This window comes from Schistocerca gregaria, chromosome X (assembly GCF_023897955.1).
Source record: "Schistocerca gregaria isolate iqSchGreg1 chromosome X, iqSchGreg1.2, whole genome shotgun sequence".
Lineage (NCBI taxonomy): Eukaryota > Metazoa > Arthropoda > Insecta > Orthoptera > Acrididae > Schistocerca > Schistocerca gregaria.
The window spans coordinates 43,716,164-43,742,109 of NC_064931.1; the positions used below are offsets into that span (position 1 = coordinate 43,716,164).

At 42.2% G+C, this 25,946-nt stretch overlaps 1 protein-coding gene across 1 annotated transcript in view; it reads left to right on the top strand.

Annotated features, from left to right (window-relative positions):
* LOC126299502 (zinc finger CCCH-type with G patch domain-containing protein) overlaps positions 1–25,946 on the top strand; it is a 151,411-nt gene that overhangs the window by 63,787 nt on the left and 61,678 nt on the right. The window contains exon 5 of the mRNA XM_049991449.1: positions 21,926–22,065. Coding sequence (XP_049847406.1) covers positions 21,926–22,065 — 140 coding nt within the window. The remainder of the gene's footprint in view (positions 1–21,925; positions 22,066–25,946) is intronic.

Sequence of the window (25,946 nt, forward strand, 5' to 3'; positions counted from 1 at the left end):
ATTGCACCATATCCTGAGGAAACAATAAACTGCTGTTTCAAAGTCGACAGCAGTATCCTGACTCTGGATCTGGTCAAAGACACTTCAGATGATGGTACTGTGCCATCTACCCATTGTCTTACCCTGAGATATTCAAATACATTCACTAGCAGTGAAGCTTCATAGTTGTCAAGCACTTGTTCGCATGTTTTGCTTGGTAGTCCTCAATCATGATCTGTGCCTCAGAACTGTAATATATTAGCACTGTATCTCTGCAATTTCATCTTTTTGGTGTAGGATCATAGTCCTAGGATAGTCCCAGGTTTTGCGTGTGAAGTAAAACACTTGGCACAAGATTCATACTGGGCCAAAGTAGTTCTTTAGTAATTTTTCTCATAGCCTGACATTCCCCACAGACTTAAAAATCTCTACCAAATCACAAGGACATTATGTTAGTGGAGGGTAGTTGCTGTAATGAAGCTCCTGGTCCTTATCTGGGACATACAAAGTTTATGTATGGGCCAGTTGTCTTCCAGCTTCATTTGTTGTGATGAGCTGTTTCATGTAATCGATCCAAGTATTGTCAACCTGAAATAAAAATGGATGTCAATTGTTTTCCTTCAGCTTTGTCACCAAGAGGCAGAAAGAACAGCATGAGACCTGTAATACCTTGTTTTGATGTGTTTTATGAATGTCTCAACATGTGGTATCATGGTATCATATTCTAGTCTCTCTGTTCATTGTTAATATTGTGACGAGCTGAGATGCATGTAGTTGTGGTGTGGGGGTTAGCATCCCTGGCTGGCGTGTTGTGGGTCACCAGTTCAAACCTAACCATTAGAAATTATTTGTTACTTATTATCTATTATTTCTGGAAGATTCTTGAAATATGTTATGTTTGTAATGTTTGTGTATTCTGGAATATTAGATACTTGTACAATTAGTGTCGTTCTCCGTCCAGGATGTCAGTTCTGTTCTGGTTGAATGATGGTATTGTTAATAAACATGCTTACTGTACTAAGTTTTGAACTTCATTGACGACTCTGCCTTCAAATTTGGACTTGATTGTGGTTTGGATGGGACAATATATATGGAAACATAATGACAAAATGTTTCATAAGGTCATTTGTCTATGGGTGATAGGACTTTGTCAGCCTGTGTGCAAAACTGCACTGTGAAATTACCTTTAGCAATAGTCTTTACTGAAAAACTTTTCTGCAATCATTACATGTGGGTGTTGAAGTAGGCCTTCCACAAATAACATCGCAATATCCGGAGTTTCAGCTGGTAACAGCATAACAGGCAGCACAATCAAAGCACACTATTGCCCATTGATTTACATTTGTTTCATTTAGAAACCTAATTCAAGAGGGTAATTCCAATTCAGTGGAAAGGTGATACTGTAGGCAGTAATTAAGTCACATACCTCTGTTGCAGTTATTTCCCAGAGTAACTTGTATATTACCTGATAGCTGTTAGTCTTGCTACTGAATTTTGTTTGATCATGTGGGCGGTAGTGTCCAGAGATAAACGCTAGTGGTCTGAAGTCTTCTGGCTTCTATCAGTACAGAGCTACGAAACCAAGATATAAAGGAAAAAAGTTTACATACTGTTATTTTCAGATTCAGAATGTGAAATACTTTACCTCACCATTAACATGAGAATTCCTGCATAATATTAAAATTAATTGATTGAGCACATTCAGCAGTGCAAAACAGATATGCTAGTTTCTGAGCTATCAACAACTCTTGAGAGAGTATTCCAAAAATGCTCTGTATCATTCAGGTTTGGGAATCTAGCTGTCAGCCTCATGTGCTGAGTTATTTGATATGGTATTGAAGATATCCATTTGTAAGGGGAATCCTCCATGGTTGTCTCTCTCTCTCTCTCTCTCTCTCTCTCTCTCTCACACACACACACACACACACACACACACACACACACACACACACCAACCCTGTCTTGCTCAAAATCACCACTTCCATGGATTACTTGATGATACGTTAACAAACCAAATCTAAACAAATCTACTGTTACAAAGACTCATCTATGAAGAGAAGGGCTCTCTATTGATGTATGTGTACATGTCGGCATGCTCACTACTAATAGTCTTTACTTTATTATCAGAGGTGATCTGTACACAGGTGACCACATTCTTAAAGCCTCCTGCATACATGATTGCAGCAAAGTCACACTGTTGTAATTCACAACATAAATAACATTGCATCACATCAGCCAGTTGACAGTTCAGGATTGATACTAATGTTCCAAACGTAGTACACAGTCCAAAATAACAAGCCAGAAGCATAATTCAGCAGAGATGAGTCTATGCACAATACGGTGAGTCAAGACAAAACAGTCCGAGTGACTTATGGTGGCTACATAAATAGATAACCATAGTGAAGCCTGGCACAGGGGTGCATTTGCAGACGTCCTGCACAGAAGATTTGCAGTGGTGTCTTTCTCTGGTGGCTGAGCCCCTTGATAGCAGAAATGGAAAAAATACACAAGTCATAACTGTGGCCGGCCAGTGGTTGCAGTTTGATGGCTTTTGATGCCCACCACAGAAGAGTTTGTGGTACCGTGGGTTACCGGAGTCCTAACGCCGTACAGGGATGAAGGGTAACATTCTGTGGTGTGACCCCACATTCGGCAGGATGCTGAGAGGTGTGCCAGACAAGATCGATGTCTGTACAAGCTTCAGAGGGGCATGCAGGATTACAGCTCCCAGTCACCCCACATGGTGAGAGAGTTATGGCTAGAAGGAGCTTATGTGGTGACAGCATCTGGGTCATAGCAACGTGGAGGAGGGCACTGCATTTCTGCATCTGATTCTAAGGGTTGAGAGCACCCCAGATGGAGGTGCTGCTCGGGAAGGTCTGACAGCGGTTCATGCTGTGACTCCACTGACATCTGGTCTGCAGTAGGTGGCCTAGAAAAGGAGAGTGATGAGTGCACAGCTGGGGGCAACATGCTGATTGAAGAGAAGGGGTTAAGAAAGGCTCCAGGGCTGGGGCAGGAAAAAAAGGAGATGGGGAAGGAGATTAATGTCATGTGGTGTCACTGCGAGGAGTGTCTTAGAGCATGATTGACGACGGAGGTGGGTTACCACCCTGCCACAGCTGGTTTTCATGATGACTCACCATCCTGTTATCTGCATCCAAGGTGAACAAATGGTGGCCCCATTGCTGCTGGATGGCCCATCAGGACCAGTTTTTCCTGACACACAAAACTCAGTGCCATACCCAGGTGTCCATCGTGAAGGGTGGAGATGGTGGAGCGAGTGGCATAGTTGCTGTCAGCAGCAGGTGTAGGAGAATGCATGGGTGGTGACAGTGGAGGAACTCTGTTGGATGCTTCGCCCCAACTGTTGTAGCTCTGTATGAACTCATAAAAAAGGTTAAAGCATCATCTGTAGACGATTTGTCAACATATTTCTTCATGTGGGTTTTGAAAGGCAGAAAAGTGCCTTAGCATCCCCATTGGACTGAAGGGTGGAAAGGTGATGGTGTGATGTGTTGAATGCCATTCTGGCAGCAGAAAGTGTCAGAAAACTGCACCCCTATGCCTTTTATCTGACAAAATCATGCGGGTGAGGCTTTCCATAGTGAAAATTCAGGTGAGTACCTTAATAATGGCCTTCAGACTGGTGGAACAGCAGTTAACAATGTAGGGAAATCTGGGATAAGTATCGATGACTATTAACTAGGTGGTGTCCAGAAAGGGGCCAGTCAAATCATGGTGAATCCTCTCCCAAGCCTGCAAGAGCACAAGCCAGGGCAAGAAAGACTGGGGAGGTGCTTCCCACTATGCTTCACATTTAGACAGCTCCAGACAAACAGCTGAATTTGCCTGTGAATTTCATTGCAGTAGGCAAAGCGTCTGGCTAATATCTTGGTAACTCGGTGCAAGATACATCCCAATGTCCGTGGTGCAGGAGACATGGAATATCTGGTCGAAGGGGTTCATGAAGGACCACCTGTGGGGAGTTTTGGTGTGTTGTTAACAAACGATGTCATTCACAAGAATGAGCTTATGATGGAGGTGAAAATAGTGCTTAAGGGGGTTAGTGTTCCAACCAGGGATCCGGTCTGACTATCCCTGCAGCATCTTAACGATGCATGGCACCTGCAATTTGTGAGCTGTTGGTGGGAAAGTGGTCCGTGACTTGTTGGTCATCATCATTTAATTTGAAACAATGGGTCTTATCTTAATCAAATGCTGGATCAGGGCATTTAGTAGGTGGGACAGGGCATTAGAATTTGCGTTCTGAATAGTGTTTTGGCAGTGTATCTCATAGTTATATCAGCTGAGAAAATTAGCCCATCACTAGAGCTAGCGGACTATTAAATTGGACAGGTTAGAGGGCGGGTCAAGATGTTAAAGGCTCATGAGCAGTGATTAAATGGAACTTGGTTCCATAGAGAAAAACCTGAAACTGTTTTAATGCAGAAATGATGCCAAACACTTCCTTCTCAATCTGGGAACTCTTCTTACGGGTGACGTTTATTGTTTTTGGAACATAAGCTCGACTGTTCAGAGCCATCGGCATTATTGTGTACTAATACAGCACCCCAGCCCCTTACAGACACGTCAGCAGCTTCCAGCGGCTGCCTCCCCGGCTGGAAAGTGGCGATGCGAGATGCAGATAGTAAAGCCTATCTGAGGATCTGGAATGCCTGTTCATAGTCTGTTGACCAGGAAAACAAGACGCATTTGATCATAAAGCTGTTCAGCAGGTAAGCAATCTCTGTAGCATTGGGAATGGATTTACTGTAATAAGGGATTTTTCAAAGGAAAGATTGTAGCTCCTTCAAGTTGGAAGGGTGGAGGAGGACTGCCATCACTTCCACGCACTTCTTTGTAGGCTGAAGTTCCTCCTGGGAGATGATGTGGCTGAGGTATTCCACTGACAGTTGAAAGAATAAGTATTTTTCCAGATTACATTTGAGGCCAATAGCTTGTAGAGTGTGGAACAGTTTCTTGAGGTTCTGTAGATGTTCCTCTGCTGTGGCCACAGTGACAACAATGTTGTTAAAATAATGAATGCATCCCAGAACATCTGTAAACAGTTGTTTGCAGGGTCTTCTGCCTTAGGCCAAAAAGGCCTCCTGCCATTTCTATCCTTCATAGTGGTGTTGCAAGAATTGTTGAAAAATAGCCTCTTTGGACAAGCGTAACAGCTGCTACTGCTGTGCTGGGTCCATTTTAACACAACTTTACTCTAGGTTCCACCACTATTGCCACCACTTATGTTGTAACTTGCAGCATAAATAATAGTGTGGCACATCAGTCAGCTGATATATTTAACAATTCAAGTTTGATACAAGTAGATTTACAGTGGTGCCTCTCTCTGTCAACTGAGCCCGGCAGTGGCAGAGGCAGAAGAAGCAGATGATGATGTGCCGTTATCAGCGTCTGTACAAATTCCCAATGTTTATACAGTCCAATCTTGCCACGTTCACATATGGTGATGAAATGATGAGGACAATACAAACACCCAGTCCCCATGCGGAGAAAATCCCCAACCTGGCCGGGAATCAAACCCGGGACCCCGTGATCCAGAGGGAGCACCGCTAGCCACTAGACCACGAGCTGCAGACAGAAGAATCAAATGAGTTATAACTGTGGCCAGCCGGCAGCAGCAGTATCGGTGGCTTTTTACGCCCGCCGATAGGGGTGGTATCTGCACGGGTTACCACACCTGCCAACAGTTGTGATGAAATGTTTCTTCAAATACAGAAAAGTAAATATTGAAAGTCAGCATTTGATATAGGACTTAGCCATTATTAATTCTAGCCACACTGTATAACAACAGAAGAATGAGTGTTAAAGTACTTGGCATCTTTGTGTTTTACCTCCAGTCTCTGGATGGGGGAGAGGGGGGGCAATGCTAGCCTTGTATGTAGCATTCAGAAAGCTGTATGTACTCTTGGCTCACACCTAAGGTCAAGGTGTCACAAAACTTGGCTATATAATGGAGATCTGGTAATCCCAGAGTTCCTGAGCAAGGGTTTAGAGACTGGTGCTTGTCTTCTATTACTGTAAGCCATTGCCATGTTTTAGCAGTCACTTTGCAGCAGGACAGTAGAAGGTACCTGCCTGTATAAAAAATTCTCTACCTCAAGTTGTGCTGTGTGCTACAGCTTGAGGACTATTCCAGTGGAACAGTGATGTGGAAAGCCATCGGACTCTTGAAGTACGTACCACTCCTAACTATAATGAAGAAGTGGTAAAGTGTGGTGCCGTATGTATCTAGATACATATGAGCTTCGAGAGGAGTGAGTAGACAGCAGGGTCAGGAAATGTACAACACATTACAGCTGGTGAATGGTTCTTTAGAAAAAAACAGTAGAATTTAGTTTGACTCAATGAAAGCTAGATTTAAGTTGAAAGTGTGATCATACATTTCAAACTTCGTGATTTTTTCAAGGTCTAGAAATTTATGGACACTGCTATGGGTTGTGAAGGTCAAAAATACGAAGGGCATTCAGTAAGTAATGCAACACTTTTTTTCTGTCAGCCAATTCCAGCTGAAGAAATGTGAAATGTATTGTGAGACATCTTGAAATATTCTCGCTTCAGCCCCTATAGTTTCATGAAGTTCGGATAGATCATGGCACTATATGTAGCCTTCAGTGTGGCGTCTGTAATGTAGGTGCATTCTGGGCTGAGATCTGTCATTGAGTCTCTTTTGACAAAAAAAACAGTGTGTCGCAGATATTCATAGGCACACAGCTGTGACTCCAGCAATGTTGGAACATACGGACACTGTCATTCGAGGTGATTAATGGATCATGATCAAATGTCTCGCTGCTCAGCTGGACACCTCTGTTGGCTACATAAAGGTGTGTGTCTGCTGGGTTTCTCTCTGCCTAACAGAAGACCATAAAGGGCAACTAAGGACCATCTGTGGGGAACTGCTTGCGCATTATGAGGCTGATTATGACAATTTTTTGCCGAACATCATCAAAGGAGATGAAACATGGGTTCATCACATTGAACTGGAAACAAAACGGCAATCCATGGAGTGTCACCACACCTTCTCTCCTCCAAAGAAAAAGTTCAAAGTCACTCCCTCATCTGGTAAAGTCATGGCAATTGTCTTTTGGGACTTTGAAGGGGTTTTGAAGGGTTTTGATGTTCTCCTTCATGGTACAACGATCAACTCTGAAGTGTATTGTGCTACGCTTAGGAAATCAAAGAAATGACTTCAGAGTGACAGTGTCACAGAAGTGCAAATGAACTACTACTCCATTACAACACAAGGCCTCACATAAGTCTGCGCACCCGGGAAGAGCTCATAAAGCTTCATTGGACTGTTCTTCCTTATCCACCCTACAGCCCGGTTCTCACACCCTCCGACTTCAGTCTGTTTGGCCCAATGGAGGAGGCACTCTGTGGAAGCAGTAGGTGAAGGATGGGGAGGTTGTTGATGCAACAGGATGTTGTCTCCAATGTTCACCAGTAGAGTGGTACCTCCCAGTAAGCTGGCGTAAGGCCGTCGCATTGAGCAAAGACAATGTTGGAAAATAGTATTTTGTAGCCAAAAGAGTGGGAAATAGTACGATTTATTGGAATTCTGAATCAAATCAGTCTGCTCTAAAAAGATGTGTTGTATTACTTATTGAACACCCTTTCTATGAAGCAAATGCCAAGTCATAGCTCTTGATGGAGGAATGAAATGCTCCACTGTGTAAACTGCACAAGTAAACACCTAGTGTGACACAATGAATGCTTTGTCTTCTTACAAGAGAAAAAAACTCTGGAGATTAAGTTAGGTAGTTAAGTTCATAACGTGATGGGGTGAAAAGACTTAAGATTCTCTTCTGCCCCCTACACTTGCAATACCTCTTGCACTCATGCTTAGGCAAAAAACTAAAAAACAAATGCATATTCTCTGACTCTAACCACAAATTCAATAAAAAATAAGTACTCATGCAAGTGCATCTGTAGAAGTAATGTTATAAATGAGCCTGTTGCTAACTAGTAACGAGGTCCAACAAACGACAAAGTTCCGGTGATCAGCAAAACTTTACTACTTGAAGTAGCTGAACTAGGTAGAATTTTAGGAATAAAACTACAATAAAAAAATTGCATCACAGCATAAGCCATCTCCAGCTTATTAAAAGAAAAAGAAAACCATAACATGCACATTCTATCAGATTATGATGATTCTGTGATGCACATTGAGGTATGCTTGAGCAAACTGTCAAGTCCTCTCATTTCTCTTCCATCTGATTTTGATTCTCCAACTTGTGGGGAGACAGAAACTTCACTGATAAATAACTTCTATACTGTGTCAGAATGTGAATTGGTTCAAAACAAATGTTAGGGTAGGGAAGACCCATGTGCCTGTGCTTCCAGGGTGCACATTTTAAACTAACTAATGCCCCTGTGGCTCAGGAGAGATAGCCCCACCAAATCGATGACCTTAGCATAGACAGAATAAAAGGCAGAGTGCTGATTTATGGAAACTTTAATATCTGCACAGGTGTGACAACTCCACTTTACTAGACGGTTGGCACGGCTACTTCATGGGCCGACAGTGCCTTACAATAGCCGGGAAGCAGAACCCTGTGAGACTAAAACAGAACTCGCTTTGTGAGTTGATCTACAGGAAGCAGAGTGAATACACGTAGAGATGAGTGTAGTACGAACTGAGTAGCTGGTTGCAGACAGCTAACAGCTAAGTGCTCAACACAACACGTGGCATGATATGCTGGGTGAGATGTGTGATGCTTGAACTCTTGAGTAAACATCAGCCCATCTGGCCTACTGCCGCCTGCAAGTAAACAACTCTGGCAGCTGGGTCTGCCCATTTTACATGTTACATGCACCCTCCATGGCAGGTTTCTGCACAATCCCACTGCATTACCCACATTAGCTCATCTGCCTTCATCGTCATATCCAGTGGTGGGGATACAAAATCCCTTTCCCCTGGAAAGGCCGAAAATGACCAGGCTTGGGTTGTGATCTCTGATGTAGAACTGAATAGGACCCTGGAGAAGCTGACAGTGGATTTACCACAAAGGGAGGTTATGCTGACACCTCCGGCACCACCGGAAGTGTGGAAACCATAGAGGCTGTGGCAGCTGGTGGTCCACTGATGACAGTGGAGGTGATGACACCTCCATTGATGAAGGGGGATGAGGAGGTGGAGAAGGTGGAAGGTGGATCAAAGTCTACGGCTCCAGATTGGCAGGTGTCGGTGAGGGCTTCACTCGGGTCTGGTGGGTGTCCTATCCGGAATCTTGGAATGAGGTCCAAATAATGAAACCAGCTACTTAACCGTCAATGATGAGGGGCGACCTCGCCCCATACAGGAAGATGTGGAACAATTTAATCCTGAAAATAATAGCTCGTATCTATTTTCCCACCTATGAATAATTATGCTTTGCAGTGGAAAGCATCTTTGGATACATAAGCCATGGGCTGTTCGATGCTGTTCACGTTACGATGGGACAAAATGGCTTCAATGCCATACTGGGATGTTTCACAGGCCAGGGTAAAAGGTTTAACTATCACGAAGAAAGCCAGACAGGGACTGGAGCATAAATGTTCCTCGAGAGACTGAAAAGCCCATCGACAATCTGCTGATCAGACAGACTTAACGCCCTTCTGGCAAACCCGGTTAAGAGGCTGCGAAATATGCACAGCCTGGGGAATGAACTGAGTGCAATGTGACATCTTACCCAAGAAAGATCAGACATCTTTCAGATTCTTAGGCACAAATATCTTGACAGTGGCCTTGAGGTGGTCATCCGTAGGGAGAAGGCCATCTTTACTAAGCGTATAACCCAAAAAATGGAACCTTCGGGGAGAAAAACAATTGCACTTCTCCAGCTAGCAACCAAAGGCCATGCTCCAGGAGGAATTGGAAAACTAATTGAAGGTTTTCTAGATGCTTCTTCCGAGTAGGGCCCACGATCCAGGTGTCATCAATGTAATTGATGCAACAGGGAATGTCCTGAATCAGCTGTTCCAAATACCATCGGTAACTTTCCGACACAGATGAGATTCCAAAAGGCAATCTCAAAAGGAGTGTCGAGGGACAGGAAAGTCTGAGAAACTGTGCCCAGCAGCGACTGTTGGTAAGTATCATGCAGATCAATGTGGTGAAGAATATTATACCCCCAACAATTAAATCAAAAACTCTGCCTGCTGCAGAGCGAGACACGAATCTATGACACAGTGCATGTTGAGCATCTGTTTAAATGGACATAAAGACGCTTGATGCCATCGGGATTCTGAATCGCGGCCCAAGCGATGGCCCAGTTTCAGACAAAATAGGAGAGACGACGCCCTGATCCTGCCAACAATACAACTCAGACTAAACCTTGTCTCACACGGCAGAGGGAATGGGGGTAGATGACAAAATTTGGGTACTGCCGACAGCTTGTGACAAACGAGCCTCAAAATATTTTGCTTGGTCCAAAGTATTCTCAAACAGCTGGCTGTAGGATTGCAGTAGGGAGTCCAAATTGTGAAAAGAAACGGGTTGAGACACTAAATGCACTTCATCAACAATCTGAAGCGAAAAACAGAAAAGATGTTAAGGCATATTTTGTGATGGCGAATTGACTACTAACAAAGTAAGTTGCCATTTCACATTCTTGTGACGCGTTGAGACGAAGTACTGCCCCCACAGAGGAATGCTCTGTTTTACTATAAAACACAACCTGACAGAGTAGCCATTGCAACTCCAGGCACCCCAAGAGCCCTCTACATATCCAAGTTAACAAGGCTGCCCATCGCTCCTGTGTTTGCTTGAAATTTGGCTGGATGCCCATCCACTACCGACATCAGCAAAATACACTAAGGAATCATATACAAGGCATCAGAGGCAGCACCAGAGTCTAGTGAAAATGCCGGAGCATCCAAAGTCTGACTCACGACTCGCCAACTGTCACAAACAATTGCCGAGTGATCTGTCTGCTTGCGTATGTTGCTCGTGGCCTCCACACGCATACAATTGCGACAGACATGTAACAAATGAGAATCAGAGCGAGACCACTGTCTCACCCGACAAACAGAAGGAGAATAATACAGAGGCTCTGAGAAACACTGCTGGTGGGAATTACAATGCTCGCATTCGGGAGGACGACGGTTCAATCCCGTCTCCAGCCATCCTGATTTAGGTTTTCCGTGATTTCCCTAAATCATTTCAGGCAAATGCCAGAATGGTTCCTTTGAAAGGGCACGGCCGATTTCCTTCCCAATCCTTCCCTAGCCTGAGCTTGCACTCCGTCTCTAATGACCTCGTTGTTGACGAGACGTTAAACACTAACCACCACCACTGAGCAAACAGTGCGAACCTGCCGAGTGTGGATAGGGATGGGATGGACACGTGGGCACAACCGTGACACCACTGCACCGGAATCGTCAACGGCTGTAACACAGTTACTTGACAAGAGGTGAGGCCACCGGGGTATCCTGCAGAGCACAAGGTGCCAGTTACCGTGCTCACCCAATTGCACCCCCTGCCTATTATCACAAAGGACATTCCTCACTGCTGCCGTAAGTGATTCCACAATTTGGGGAACATCAGCTAAAGGAGAGTTTAAGAACTTCAGCACCCTACTGTGAACCTCATGATCAGAAGCTAAACTGACAACCACGTGCCAAATTAGTAAGTCTTCGTGAGAGATAGCACATTTGGGACACTTAAAACACTTGTGCAAGAGGCCCTGCAAATCAGCAATCCAGGCCACATATGACTTCCCAAGGTGCTTGTGGTGCTGGTTAAATTGCAACAGCACTGCCACCACACAGGTTGGATGGTCAAAATACTGTGTAACCAAATGACAAAGCTCATCAAAGGGCAGTTTCTCGGGCTCTGCGGAGGGCTTCAAATTTTGGACAACACTGTATAAACCTGCGCAGCTGGACTACACGGTAGCCTTATCAACTGAATTGACGATATGCCTTACCTGGCAGTGCAGCAGGAACTAGCATAAGTAATTCTCCCACCTTTCCGTTGACTCGTAGAAACTGGCAAACGGCATTGGGGGTGGGGAAGAAAACAGAACCTGACCCCACTGCTGCTGTAGCTGTTGCTGCTCATTCTGTCGGTGCAACTGTTCCTCCCAGCATAGAAGAATTGCCAGGTTTGTGGTGGCCAAAGGGAACACTAGGAAAAGGTGAAATAAAATATAGGGGTGCCACACGCGTAAAACCATCCTTCGTCACCACTTTAGTATCTGCACAGGTGTGACAACACCGTTTCACTACAAACTTGGTTCAAATGCATCACAGGTTGATGGTGGCTTGATGACAGCTGGGGAACATAACCTGTGAGAGGGAAACAAACTATGGGAAGCAGTGTGTCCAAACTTATTTTGAGACAAGCACGAGAAGAACTCACCACGTGTCTGGTGCGGATGACTAATGGCTAAGCACATGGTACAACACGAGGCACAATACAGACACAGCCACAGTCACCCCCCCCCCCCCCCCCCCGCCCCCACTCCTGGCACTGTTTGCCGGTTTCAGTGAGTCGACAGAAAGGTGGGAGAGTTACCTGCACCAGTTTGTGCTGCACTGCCAGGTAAGGTGTATCATTGGTCCAGTTGATAAGGCCTCCTTATTGTTGTCCAGCTGCACAGGTTTATACAAATTTCTCCAAAATTCGAAGCCCTCCACAGAGCCCAAGAAAGCGAAGTCCACAGTGGTCAAATTGTGAGTAAGCACTGCCCTGCTCGGCCTGCTGCTGCCTGCAGGTGAACACCACTGTTGGTGTGTCTGCCAATACTACTTGCTGTGTGCGCCCTTCCTGGCTGATTTCCACACTTTCACACTGCACTACCCACACCAATTCATTTGCCTCCATCATGATGTCCACTGGCAAGGATACTGAAGGAATAATACTTATCACTTTGCTTCTGTTCCTCTCAACAGCTACTGCAACTGTAGCTACAAAGTACACTTCCCATGTACTTTTATTCTGTGTAACAGTTATCTACCACTCAATGAAGCTATGGACAGAAAGATAAGCACTCTCTCTCTCTCTCTCACTCTCTCTCTCTCTCTCTCTCTCTCTCTCTCTCTCTCTCCCTCCCTCCCTCCCTCCCTCCCTCCCTCCCTCCCTCCCTCCCTCCCCCCCCCCCCCTCGCCTTCAGTTTGAGTTCATGAAGCATCTCTGTAAGAATCACATGTTGATCGAACCTATTGGTAACAAATCTGGCAGCTTGCTTCTGAATTGCTTCAGCATCTTCCATCAGTCCCACCTGGTGGGGATCCCAAACACTCAATAGTGGATCACACTTGTGTTCTATTAGAGGTCTCCTTTAAAAGGTGAGCTACAATTTTCTAAAATTTTCTGAAGAAACTGAAGTCAACCATTTGCCTTCCCTACTACAGTCCTTACGTGCTGGTTCCATTTTGTATTGCATTGCAATATTACATCTAGATATTTAATTGTTGTGGATGTCAAGTAGCACACTACTAAAGCTGTATTTAAACGTTGTAGGATTTTTCTTCATTTAGAGTAAGCTGCCATCTATCACACCAACTATAAATTTTGTCCAAGTCATCTTGTGTCATTTTACTCAACAACGACACCTATCTGTACACCACAGCATCGTCAGAAAACAGCCTCAGATTGCTGCTCAATCTGTCCATCAGAGCATTTATGATTTCTGTAATCAGTACTAAGCAACACTTGAAGTGGTGTAAAGAGTGACTCCACTTGACTGTGGATGACTGGAAATGAGTGATTTGGAGTGATGAAACATGCCCTGTCACAGTCTGATGGAAGGGTTGGGGTTTATTGAATACTTGGAGCATGTTACCTGTAATTATATGTAGTGCCAACAGTGAAGTACAGAGGAGGTGGTGTTAACAATATGGGGATGTTTCTCGTGGTAATTGGTGTGATCCTCTTATTATGCTTAAAAAATCACTAAATGTGGAAGGATATGAACACATTTTATGGCATTGTGTACTGCATACAGTAGAGGAACAGTTCGCAGACGATTTTCTTTCTTTCTTTTTTTCCCCCCTCCATGACAGTGCATTCTGTCATAAGCAGCATCAGTGAAGCATTGATTTCTGGACAGTAACATTCCTGAACTGGCCTGGCCTGCCCACAGTCCCAGCCTGAAGACCTTGGGATGAATTAGAACATCAGCATTGCTCCAGACCCCAGTGTCCAACATCACTACCTTCTCTGGTTTTAGCTCTTGAGGAAGAATGGGATACCATTCCTCCACAAACATTCATTGTCCCCAGCAGAGTTCAAACATCATAAAGGTGAAGGGTGACACACCCAATATTAGTGTCTTGTAATAGAGTTTAGATGCTTTTGATTGGATAGTGTATAACATTCTAAGACAGCTACACAATTAGTACTTCCAGGAATGTTTATCCATTGTCATACGGTCCTTCCTTTCAAGATGTTTTTAATTATGATGTGTAATGTGCTAAATTTGTGTAGGACAGTGATGTTCTTCAGAGATCAGTTTTGAATGTGGCAGCGTTTTCTATAGTAATAAATACTGTTTTTGTCCACGTTTTAAGCTCCCATCTAGTGTTTGTGAATAACTTTTCTATATTTTGCTTCTCCTCCAGCCACACAACTACTCCTCATTTCTTGCAGCTGATAATTAGGCAATTGGAGGAGGTGGCTGATAGTATAAGTTTTAAATTTTCATCATTTGGATATGTGTGTGTGTGTGTGTGTGTGTGTGTGAGAGAGAGAGAGAGAGAGAGAGAGAGAGAGAGAGAGAGAGAGAGAGAGAAGTGAGTGTGTTAGTGCCTGTGTGCAAATGACGGCAATGTTTTTAGTTTTGAAACTTCAGTAAAATTTGTGGATCTAACATTTGATGACCTTCATATTCTGCACCTGAAGGATTTAAAGCATGAAATGCATCGAGCATATCAAATTGTCTTAACCACATGCCATGGGGAGTGGACCAAACACCTCCATTACAGTTCTGCATGGAAATCACCTGACATTGGTGGAGGAACTTAGGCAACTTGGTGTCGACCATATTACTGTACTTAATCAAGAGTGAAGTTGCTTGCTACCCTGTTTGATGTGGATGCCCAGAATTACTTTACATTTATCTGAGTACAGAAAGAATGGTAAGCCAGAAGACGTTTGTTGTGCCCATGTTTTACAAAGTGTTATCTGATCAACACATTGATATTGTAGCATGATGTGGAGGACACTATCATCTGCTCCACAGTGTTTTTCCAGTGTCAAGGTTTGCTTACTCAGTGAATTAACTGTATTTGTTGCGCAATTATATGAAGCCTTGAGAGCACTGGAGGTACAGGGGAGGTACAAAGATATGGAAACACCAAAAATACAACACATTATGATACCCAGTATGGTTTAGGAAAATTGCAGGCATTCAACACAGCTTCCAGTCATCTCAGAATGGATAAATACAGGTCCTGTATGGTTTTCAAGGGAATCTTATACAATCCTTACTGCAAAGTAGTGCCAAGTTCAGCTAATGATGATGGAGGTGGATAGTGATCATGCACCCTTCTGTACAAAGTAGACTACTAAGACCACAAATAATACTGTACTGCAGGAAGGATTTTTTGTCATCAGTCTACTGACCGGTTTGATGTGGGCTGCCATGAATTTTAATCAGCCCAAATGTTCATATAATCCTTGGCAGTAATATGACCTTGCAGAGTAACATTGGGGCCCATAGAATAACATAATATGGTTGCCCAAATCATCACCAACCTGCCTTGTTTCACTCTCGGCAGCAAGCAGTCAGCATTGTTGGCGTGGGATGGCATACACCAGATGTAAACTCAGCCAGAAGTTGGAAACAGTGTGAAACAAGACTCATCACATCAAATTACTTCCTTCCATTGCTCCATAGTCTATGTTTTATGACTTCAGCACCACTTTTTCCTGTTACAGGAATTTGCATCACTGATCAGTGCTTTTGGAATTCCAGCTCACACTGCGATTCCCAGCTTATTTAGCTCCATTTTTGTTGTTTTGGTGTTGACGTGGTTCACGAGTGTGACATTCTGTTTGGCAGTGACTTCTCAGTGGTCTCATTCTTACTTTTCATCACAGTCTTCGTCAATGACCATCTGTCTTGATCACTCATACACACTTTCATCCATATTGTGACTTAGCAGATGAAATTTTTCCACTTTCTCTGTATGTGGTGTGAATATTTCCTACATAGTGCACTCACAACCACACAAAATTAGATTAGATTAGATTAATACTTGTTCCATGGATCATGAATACGACACTTTGTGATGATGTGGAACGTATCAGGTTAATAAAAGATGTCTGTACACGATATTACATTACACAAAATATTGCATGACACTAATGCTTAAGTTAGTTTTTTTCCCTCTCTTAATTTACATCTAAAAATTCAGCCAATGAGTAGGAGGAGTTGTCATCTAGAAATTCTTTTAATTTATTTTTAAATGTTGGTTGACTATCTGTCAGGCTTTTGATGCTGTTTGGTAGGTGACCAAAGACTTTTGTGGCAGCATAATTTACCCCTTTCTGTACCAAAGTCAGATTTAACCCTGCATAGTGAAGATCATCCTTTCTCCTGGTGTTATAGCTATGCACACTGCTATTACTTTTGAACTGGGCTGGATTATTAACAACAAATTTCATAAGTGAATATATATACTGTGAGGTTACTGTGAGGATCCCTAGATCCTTAAATAGATGTCTGCAGGATGACCGTGGGTGGGCTCCAGCAATGATTCTGATTACACGTTTTTGAGCAATGAATACTTTTCTACTCAACAATGAATTACCCCAGAATATGATACCATACGAAAGCAGTGAATGAAAGTAGGCATAGTAAGCTAATTTACTGAGATTCTTATCACCAAAATTTGCAATAACCCTAATAGCATACATAGCTGAACTCAGACGTTTCAGCAGACCATCAATGTGTTGTTTCCAGTTTAACCTCTCATCAATGGACACACCTAAAAATTTTGATAATTCTACTGTAGCTACAGACTTCTGTTCAAAGTCTATATTTATTGCTGGAGTTGTGTCATTTACTGTACAGAACTGTATATACTGTGTTTTATCAAAATTTAAAGAGTGTCCGTTTGCTGAGAACCACTTAATAATTGTGTTAAAAACATCATTTACAATTACATCACTTAGTTCTTGGTTTTTGGATGTTATTACTATACCTGTAGCCTCAGAAAAAAGAACTAACTTTGCATCTTCATCTATATGGAATGGTAAGTCATAAATGTATATCAAGAACAGTAAAGGACCTAAGACCGAACCCTGCGGGACCCCGTACTTGATAGCCCCCCCCCCCCCCCCCAGTTTGAGGAATCAGCTGTTGTATTAACATTACATGAACCACTTATTTCAACTTTCTGCATTCTTCCAGTTAAGTATGAATTAAACCATTTGTGCACTGCCCCCTCTCAAACCATAATGATTTAGCTTATCTAAAAGAATTCCATGATTTACACAGTCAAAGGCCTTTGAGAGATCACAAAAAATACCAATGGGTGATGTCCGGTTATTCAGAGCATTTAATATTTGATCAGTGAAAGCGTATATAGCATTTTCTGTTGAAAAGCCTTTCTGAAAACCAAACTGACATTTTGTTAGTACTTTATTTTTAGAAATATGGGAGGCTACTCTTGAATACATTACTTTCTTAAAAATTTTTGATAGAGCTGTCAGAAGAGAGATTGGGCGATAGTTGTTGACATCCGACGTATCCCCCTTTTTATGCAGTGGTTTTACAATGGCATATTTCAGTCTATCGGGGAAAACACCCTGCTCCAAAGAGCTATTACACACGTGGCTGAGAATCCTACTTATCTGTGGGGGACAAGCTTTAAGTATCTTGCTGGAAATGCCATCAATTCCGTAAGAGCTTTTACTTTTCAGTGAGTTTATTATTTTACTGATTTCAGAGGGAGAGGTTGGTGGAAATACAGTTGTTTCAAACTGCACAGGTATGGCCTCTTCTATTAGAAGCCTTGCCTCTTCTAGTGAAGATCTAGATCCTATTTTCTCCACAACATTAAAAAAAAATGTTTATTGAAAATATTTCCTATTTCAGATTGTTTGTTAGTACACTTGTCATTCAGTTTTATGGCACTAAAGTCTTCCTGTGCTTTTGGTTGCCCTGTTTCCCTTTCAATAATATTCCAAATTTCTTTAATCTTATTATCAGAGTTACTGATCTCAGACGTGATACACATGCTTCTGGACTTTTTAATAACTTTTCCTAGTACCACACAATAGTTTTTATAATATTGAACAATTTCGGGGTCAGTACTCTCTCTTGCTGTTAGATACAGTTCTCTTTTACGGTTGCAAGATATTCTTATTCCTTTAGTTAGCCAAAGTTTTTTATATGTTTTCTTGGAATTAAGTTTCACTATTTTCTTGGGAAAACAATTTTCAGATACCCTTAAAAATGTATCGTGAAATAAGTTATATTTCAAGTTTGCATCGGGTTCCATATACACTTCATCCCAGTCTAGCAGCTTTAGGCTTTCCCTAAAGTTTGCAGTATTTATATTGTTAATTGAACGCACTGCTTTGAAATTCTGATTTGATATACTGCATTGAGCTATGTCATGTACTGTAACTAGCTGTGCACCATGATCTGAAAGACCATTCTCAACAGGATAAGCATTTGTGTCCTTAAACTTATCTTGGTCTATAAAGAAGTTATCTATCAATGTCCTGCTGTTCTTTGTTATCCGAGTAGGAAAATCAATGACGGAGCTCAAATTGAAAGAACTGAATAATTCTACAAGGTCATTCTTCCTATTACACTCTTTCAGGGAATCAACATTGAAATCCCCACAAATGATAATTTGCTTCCCCCTGTCTGACAGATAGCACAACAAAGCATCAAAGTTTTCTAGAAATAGCTGGAAATTCCCTGAGGGGGACCTATACACTGTTACAATTATGAAAGTGCCATCATTTAGGTTTAGTTCAGTGGCACATGCTTCCATATGTTGCTCTACACAAAATTTTTTACTTTCTAAATTTTTTGTGCTGTGGAAGCTTTTGACATATATGGCAACTCTTCCTCTCATCATATTATCTCTACTTACATGTGCAGCTAATTTGTATCCATTGATGCTAACCTTTTGCATATCAGTGACAATGTGATGCTCAGACAGGCATAGTACATCTATTACATTCTCAGTTTCTATTTCTTAAACAAAGCAGAAGCTCATCAATTTTATTCTTCAATCCACCAATATTTTGATGAACTATACTAACATTATCTTTCATTTTACTTTTGTGAGTATCTTGAACTTTTTTAACATCTTTTGTACTTGCCTGGCTGAGTTTCCCACTGGACACTGATCTTACACTAAAAAAGAGTTACCACCATGAGATGTAGTTCCTCCCCCCTTTAAATTTCCTGCTATCAGCCCAGCCAGTTTACCCTTCCCCTTCTTGTTGAGGTGTAGGCCATGTCTAGTATAGTCCCACGTACAGAGTGAATCAACAGGAACCACACCAGTGTGTGACCCTGCATCAGATCCAAGTAGCCATTCCAACTCCAGATTAACTCTCCTGACAGAAGAGCTCAAATGAGGCCAGTCGTGGTGCTCCAGAACCGACACAAACCCAACACTGGTATGACTCGATGCCGATGCAATATTTGCCAGGTCACACTCTATGCTGTACCCCGGATCTCTGTCAATACTGTTGCCCGGCCCACCCACAATAACCACGGTATCTTCCTTAGTAAAGCCTCTACATAGTGAACCTAAATCCTCTGTAACCTGCCCCAGTCCAGCACTAGGTTTGAAAAAAATTGTGACCTGGTATTCTGACCCTAATTCATCCTGCAGAAGTTGGCCCACACCCCTAGCATGTGAACTACCTAGCAACAAGACTTTCTTTCTCTTTGCAGACTTCCCTACCTTCTTATTCAATTTGCTGCTGAAAGCCTGTTGAGCCCTGTCTACATCTAATTCTGTGAGAGGCTCATCAGTTTCTGACTGAGGCAACAGGTCAAATCTATTTTGTACATTAATAACAAAGCTGTCAGAAGAATTTCTTGGCCTGTTCCTTATGCCTGTTGCCACTTCCCACCCCTGTGTACCCTTCTCCCCCCTTAACCTGCCCAGTTCTCGCCTAGCCTCATCCAACTCAGCCTGAAGGGCAGCAATTTTCCCCTCCTGTTCCACAATCTTTCTATCTCTACTGCATAGCCTACAGAACCACTGATGAGTCTCGCTCATTTTCACAATTCCCACGCCACTACAATCGCCCCAATGAAAAAAGTTACTACATCCATCACACCAGACCCCGGAGCTAACGATTCTACGGCACGTCAGGCACTTTACACTCATGGTACAAATCGATTTTAGTGACAGAAAGACAATTAAGTTACCGAAAAACAATGAAAATACGTGTACGAAAAATTAGGCCTACTCGCGACAATGTAAACAATGGGTCAGAAGTTTATTACTGGAAATTACTTACGAGATGACGATACTCTACAGATATAACGGGGCAGCAAACATATTTAGCACACTAAACTATCAGTAAATGCACTTAAAATTCCGCAATTTAATCTGAAAGCTCAAAAGTTCGGCCTGGCTGCGATATGTAAACAAAACGAACTTTGCGTGATTACTGTGAAAATACGTGAGCAAGACAAAAACTTTTAATGGTACGTTTGAAGAGCACTATAATTAACGTAATAAATTAGTTTAAAGTGTTAGAAACAGTTTATTATTACTAAAATTACTTATCTTGTACGGGAGCTGTACTCAAACGTCCGTATAGCAGGTGCAGGGCTACCAACCTGTTCTGACCATGACTGACACAGGCAACATATTGTGCACATTGTACAGGTGCTATTCGTGGTCAAATACATAGGTGCAGTCTGTTGACTTGGTTAGCATCTGCATTTATGTTCAGGCCTGCATTTCTTGCAGTGATTCCATAATTTTGTCCAACCCCTATATTTCTAGTGCTAAACTCCTAATCTTCTCTGACTTCAAAAACTGCCCTTCAGGCTACCAGTGGCATGTACCCCGCCAGTAAACAATTCCAGATTATTCGTGTTGCCTTCATCTACCTAAAGAGCCAAAAAGGGGTGCATACAAATGTATGTCGAGAGTTCAGAGAAATAAAGTAGCGAAGCATGCTCTTATTGAAAATACTGTGGCTCTGTGTGCTGTCTCCTTACTAGCTGTTACCTCACTGTTAAGGCTCAGCGTTTTGGGGTTAAGAAACAAGTTGCAGTCAACCCCTTTCCCCACCCCTTCCTGTTCCTGACAATCATGCAGTTGTCCACTATAGGTTACACAAGCAGACTGCAATGCTCCTGTTGTGTCATGTAATTTGTGGAACACTAATGTAGTAATGACATACTCATCCTCTTTTTCAATTGCTTTGTGTGTTTTATGAGTGAGTTCTGATTTTACAATCTCTTCCTAATTTTAGGGAATCATTGTCACAGTGTCTTTGTCTCTGAAATTAAAATATTGCTTATTGTATTCAGTCACGGCAGTTTTCAATGTTGCTAAAATTTCATTATAGGACTATGGCATTGTAGCTAATAAGGCCATCCAAAAGTATAGAAAGCAAACACTAAATTGGCTTTAGAACTTTTATATAAAATTTTGTGAAATATAATTGTCATTTTTGAGAATGCTGTGTTTGATGTAACAAGTCTTTTTTCTTATGTTATTCCACAGGGTGATAATCACAGATTTTTCTTAAACAATTGTCAATTGCAAGTGTAATCTACAGTTATTTTCAGATCCAGTATTGCAACATAAGAAGCCTTTTAATGCTGGATCTGCTCGATTTGCAATTGACTGTAAAATAAAGTTGAAGCCAGTAATTTTATAAGTAAAGCCTGTGATTTTCATGTGGATAATTGAAGAAGAAAAACAAAGTGGGATAAAAAGCTAAAGATTCATTGTAGTACGTGTAATAATCATTAATTTTTATTTATTTCAGGTCCGTGTGTTTTTTACAAATCCAGTTTCCAAAGAGATGGCACCTTGTGAGCAGTACTTTGCAGGCACCTGCAGATTTAATGATGATTGCCGGTATTCTCATGGCCACATGGTATCATTATCAGATTTGAAAGAATACAGGTAGACATTGCTCCTCTTCAGTAATTTAGCACTAAGAGTTACATTTATCAGTAGCAGTACAAAGTAGAGAAGGATTACGACAGCTGGCCGCAGTGGTCTCGCGGTTCTAGGCGCACAGTCCGGAACCATGCGACTGCTACGGTCGCAGGTTCGAATCCTGCCTCAGGCATGGAGGTTTGTGATGTCGTTAGGTTAGTTAGGTTTAAGTAGTTCTAAGTTCTAGGGGACTAATGACCACAGCAGTTGAGTCCCATAGTGCTCAGAGCCATTTTTTTGGATTACGACAATATCTCCGTGCAAATAATGGTGTGCTTTTGGGTATCCAGCCGAGCTGTCGTTTCCATTTTTCTGCACAATTATCCAATGACCAGTTTGGATGGAATCAAAAACTTGGCTTAACACCTGAAATCACACTATTAATCAGCCAAACCAAGAAAATATTAGAGATAACATCTCCGTGCAACATTGTGCGAGTTAAAGCTATCAGTTATTTTTAACAGTATATTGACTTAGTGTATTTAACTTCATTAAAAACAAAGATTCCATGACTTACCAAGCGGGAAAGCGCTGGTAGATAGGCACAATAAAAAAACACACAAACACACACACAAAATTTCGAGCTTTCGCAACCCACAGTTGCTTCGCCAGGAAAGAGGGAAGGAGAGGGAAAGATGAAAGGATGTGGGTTTTAAGGGAGAGGGTAAGGAGTCATTCCAATCCCGGGAGCGGAAAGACTTACCTTAGGGGGAAAAAAGGATAGGTATACACTTGCGCGCGCAGACACACACACACACACACACACACACACACACACACACACAAGCAGACATTTATTGTGCCTATCTACTAGCGCTTTCCCGCTTGGTAAGTCATGGAATCTTTATTTATAACTTCATTAAAAGGGTAATATAAAATACACTATCTGGCAGGATTGTATTGTTTAAGTTATCATTAATTAGTTTACAGTAAAAGAGAGGTCTGTTTCAAGATGAAAGAAGAAGTGACTGTGTATGAATGTGTGTGTAACATAGCAAGACAATAAGTATTTTTATCCTTAAAAGGGGAAGATGAAAAGTTCTCAGTCTGGTAGTGAAAGAGTGTTTTTTGTTAAAAATTACTAATTTCTTATGTGATCTTCTTTTAGGCTAAAGCATTGTTACAACATTTGTTTCCAGTGAGTGTGAGTGAAAGAGCTGCTCTATACCTACTGGGGATAGACAAAATAATCTGAACACCTGTACATGGGAATGGTTTATTAATAAGGGATTGGACCCCCATTTGCCCATAATACAGCTGCGATTCTTCTTGAAGTACTGGCATATAATGATTGTGTAGTCTCCAGTGGAATGTTATGCCACTCTTCGATCAGAACCTCTTCAAATTCCTGTAGTGACAAGGGAGGCAGAAATCCGCTCCAGAGTCTGCGCTCCAATACCGCCCATAAGGGTTTGATAATGTTCAAGTCTGGGGAGTGTGCTGGCCAAGGAAGACACGGCATTTCAGTTGCACGCTCCCCATTCCATGATTGTACTGTCCTGGCTGTGTGAGTGGGTGCATTATCATGCTGAAACATGGTATCTTTGTTGGGGAACAACATTTGAATCATGCATTATCATGCTGAAACATGGTATCTTTGTTGGGGAACAACATTTGAATCATGGGGGGCATCTGATTACCTAAAATGTTCACATAATCATTGGCTGTGACACGGCCTTTGAGAATAATCATGGGACCAGCAGAATACCATGATATGGGTGCCCACATCATCACACTTCCACCTCCATGCCTAACTGTTGGAACCAAGCAATCAGGATTGTAGGCTTCTTTTGGCATTCTCCAGACATAAACCTGGCCTGATGTTGGAAATAATGGAAACATTTGACTCGTTGGATGATATGACGTTTTTCCACTGATGCTCACAGGATTCGCAGGACTGCCCATACCTTCTTGTTTTGACAATCATTAAGGCACCCTGTCATACTTGGACTTGCCCATCAAATCACTTGATCTCAATCCATTACGAAATGTCTGGCACTATTTGAAATGGCAGGTGAAACATAGCCATCAAAATCACTGGATCTAATCGGATCTAATCATGAGTGAGTGGCTTCAGCTGTATGTGGCATGCCAGAAGAAGCTTATGGACACTACTCCTCTCCAAATTGAGGTGATTATTAAAGCTAAGTGCAGAATTACATGTTAGTGTGTGCTGTCTCCAGAGGTGCTTATGATCATAGTCATGAATAATCTCTTTTGCATCTTTGACAGCTCGGGTCATAACCTTTCCAGCAGATGAAATCAACTTCCCAGTTTCTGGTGCATGGCCATTGGCTTTTATCCTTTGCTTAAATTTCCATTTTATGCTTCTTTGTGTGGTTGTTGTCACTAATGGTTTTGGTATAGCAGCTCACACATGAATATTCCCTTTATGAAGTCAGTAGATACGGGGTCTTGAAGATGGCTATTGAGCTGTGCAGTCAGTTTATCCACCATGGTTTTGCGTTGTTTTGACACAGTTTGTGTTATCGTACTATGATCTCTGTCATTTAGTTTTAATTTACACCCACTATTACATTTACACGATAATGTCTTTCCATGTTTTGTGTAGGCTGTCATGACAAACAGTTGCTCTTGAAACATTCAGTAAGTTGGCTGTCTTGGTGACTGATGCTCTAGCTAATCAGCCCCCATTATCTACCCTCTTTGGACCTCTGTTAGTTCTTTCACTGCATGTCAACCTCAGCCTCTGAATGCAAATACGAAGTGTGCACTACTCGTAAACAACCTGCACTGATGCCTGGTCTGTACTTAAAATGCACAGTCCAGTGTGACTTGCCTGACCTGCATTGTTGACTGTCAAACACAACCATCCCATTACTACCACTGTTCACATTATTTTGCCTACCCCTGTATGTATAGCTGCTATAACAGCTTAGACTCAAAATATTTACCAGCCAAAAATTTCTTTACATATGGGGAATGGTCAAAGTCAGTGTGCCACATTTGATGAACGGGGCAGCTATTTTAACAATTCTTACTGTGAATTCTTCAGTTTTCCAATTGACAAGCACTTTCATAAACAGGTGCATTATGTTGAAAGACTTTTTCTCCCTTTAGCAGTATAGGCTTCTCACATATTTTTTCATCCAGCAGGTCCAGAAGACATTTGTAGTATTTGTTGGTTATTATTTTACTCTTTGTAATCTCACTGGACAAAATGTTTATCTCACTCCTAAAGAAGCACATTTGTTGCTTCAGAGTATTGTAGATCTGATACCAATCATGTGACCCCCCACCCCCACCACAGCTGGCATAAGTCACAGCAGTGAACTGGTGTGTGCATACCAATCAGTTGTATGGAATCAGCGCAGTAAGAGTGGTCGAAGTGGAGCTGTGACAGAATGGCAGAAAGGAGCTATCGTGTTTGGGGATGCCTGTCACCACAATGAATGAAGTTGTTCAATTTGTGTATGTATCTATGCAGACTGTGCACTGTATTTACAAGGAATGATGCACCGCTTGCAGACATATAACACAGTCTTAAAAAGATCCTAAGACACAGCAACAGGAGATAAGTGCCACACTGTGGCAGTGTCAATCAGTTTCAGACTGAACTGGAATTGTCACTTTCTGTGAGTGCAGGTCCATCTCAACTAGTGTATAAATTGTGAAAGGAAGGGTAAGCATTGGACATCTGGGGTCGGATTCCTTGCAAAATGAGATTGCTTATAGCAACGTGTAAAGCTCTACATACTTGATGAGCCAAATAACTGACCAGAGTTGTTTAGTAAGAAGTGAAGGGTTGTGGTTTTTCCTTTTAATAGATGCAAGTCATTGAGTGCACCTAAGGCCCATTGATTGATGCCAGGTGTCTTGTACAC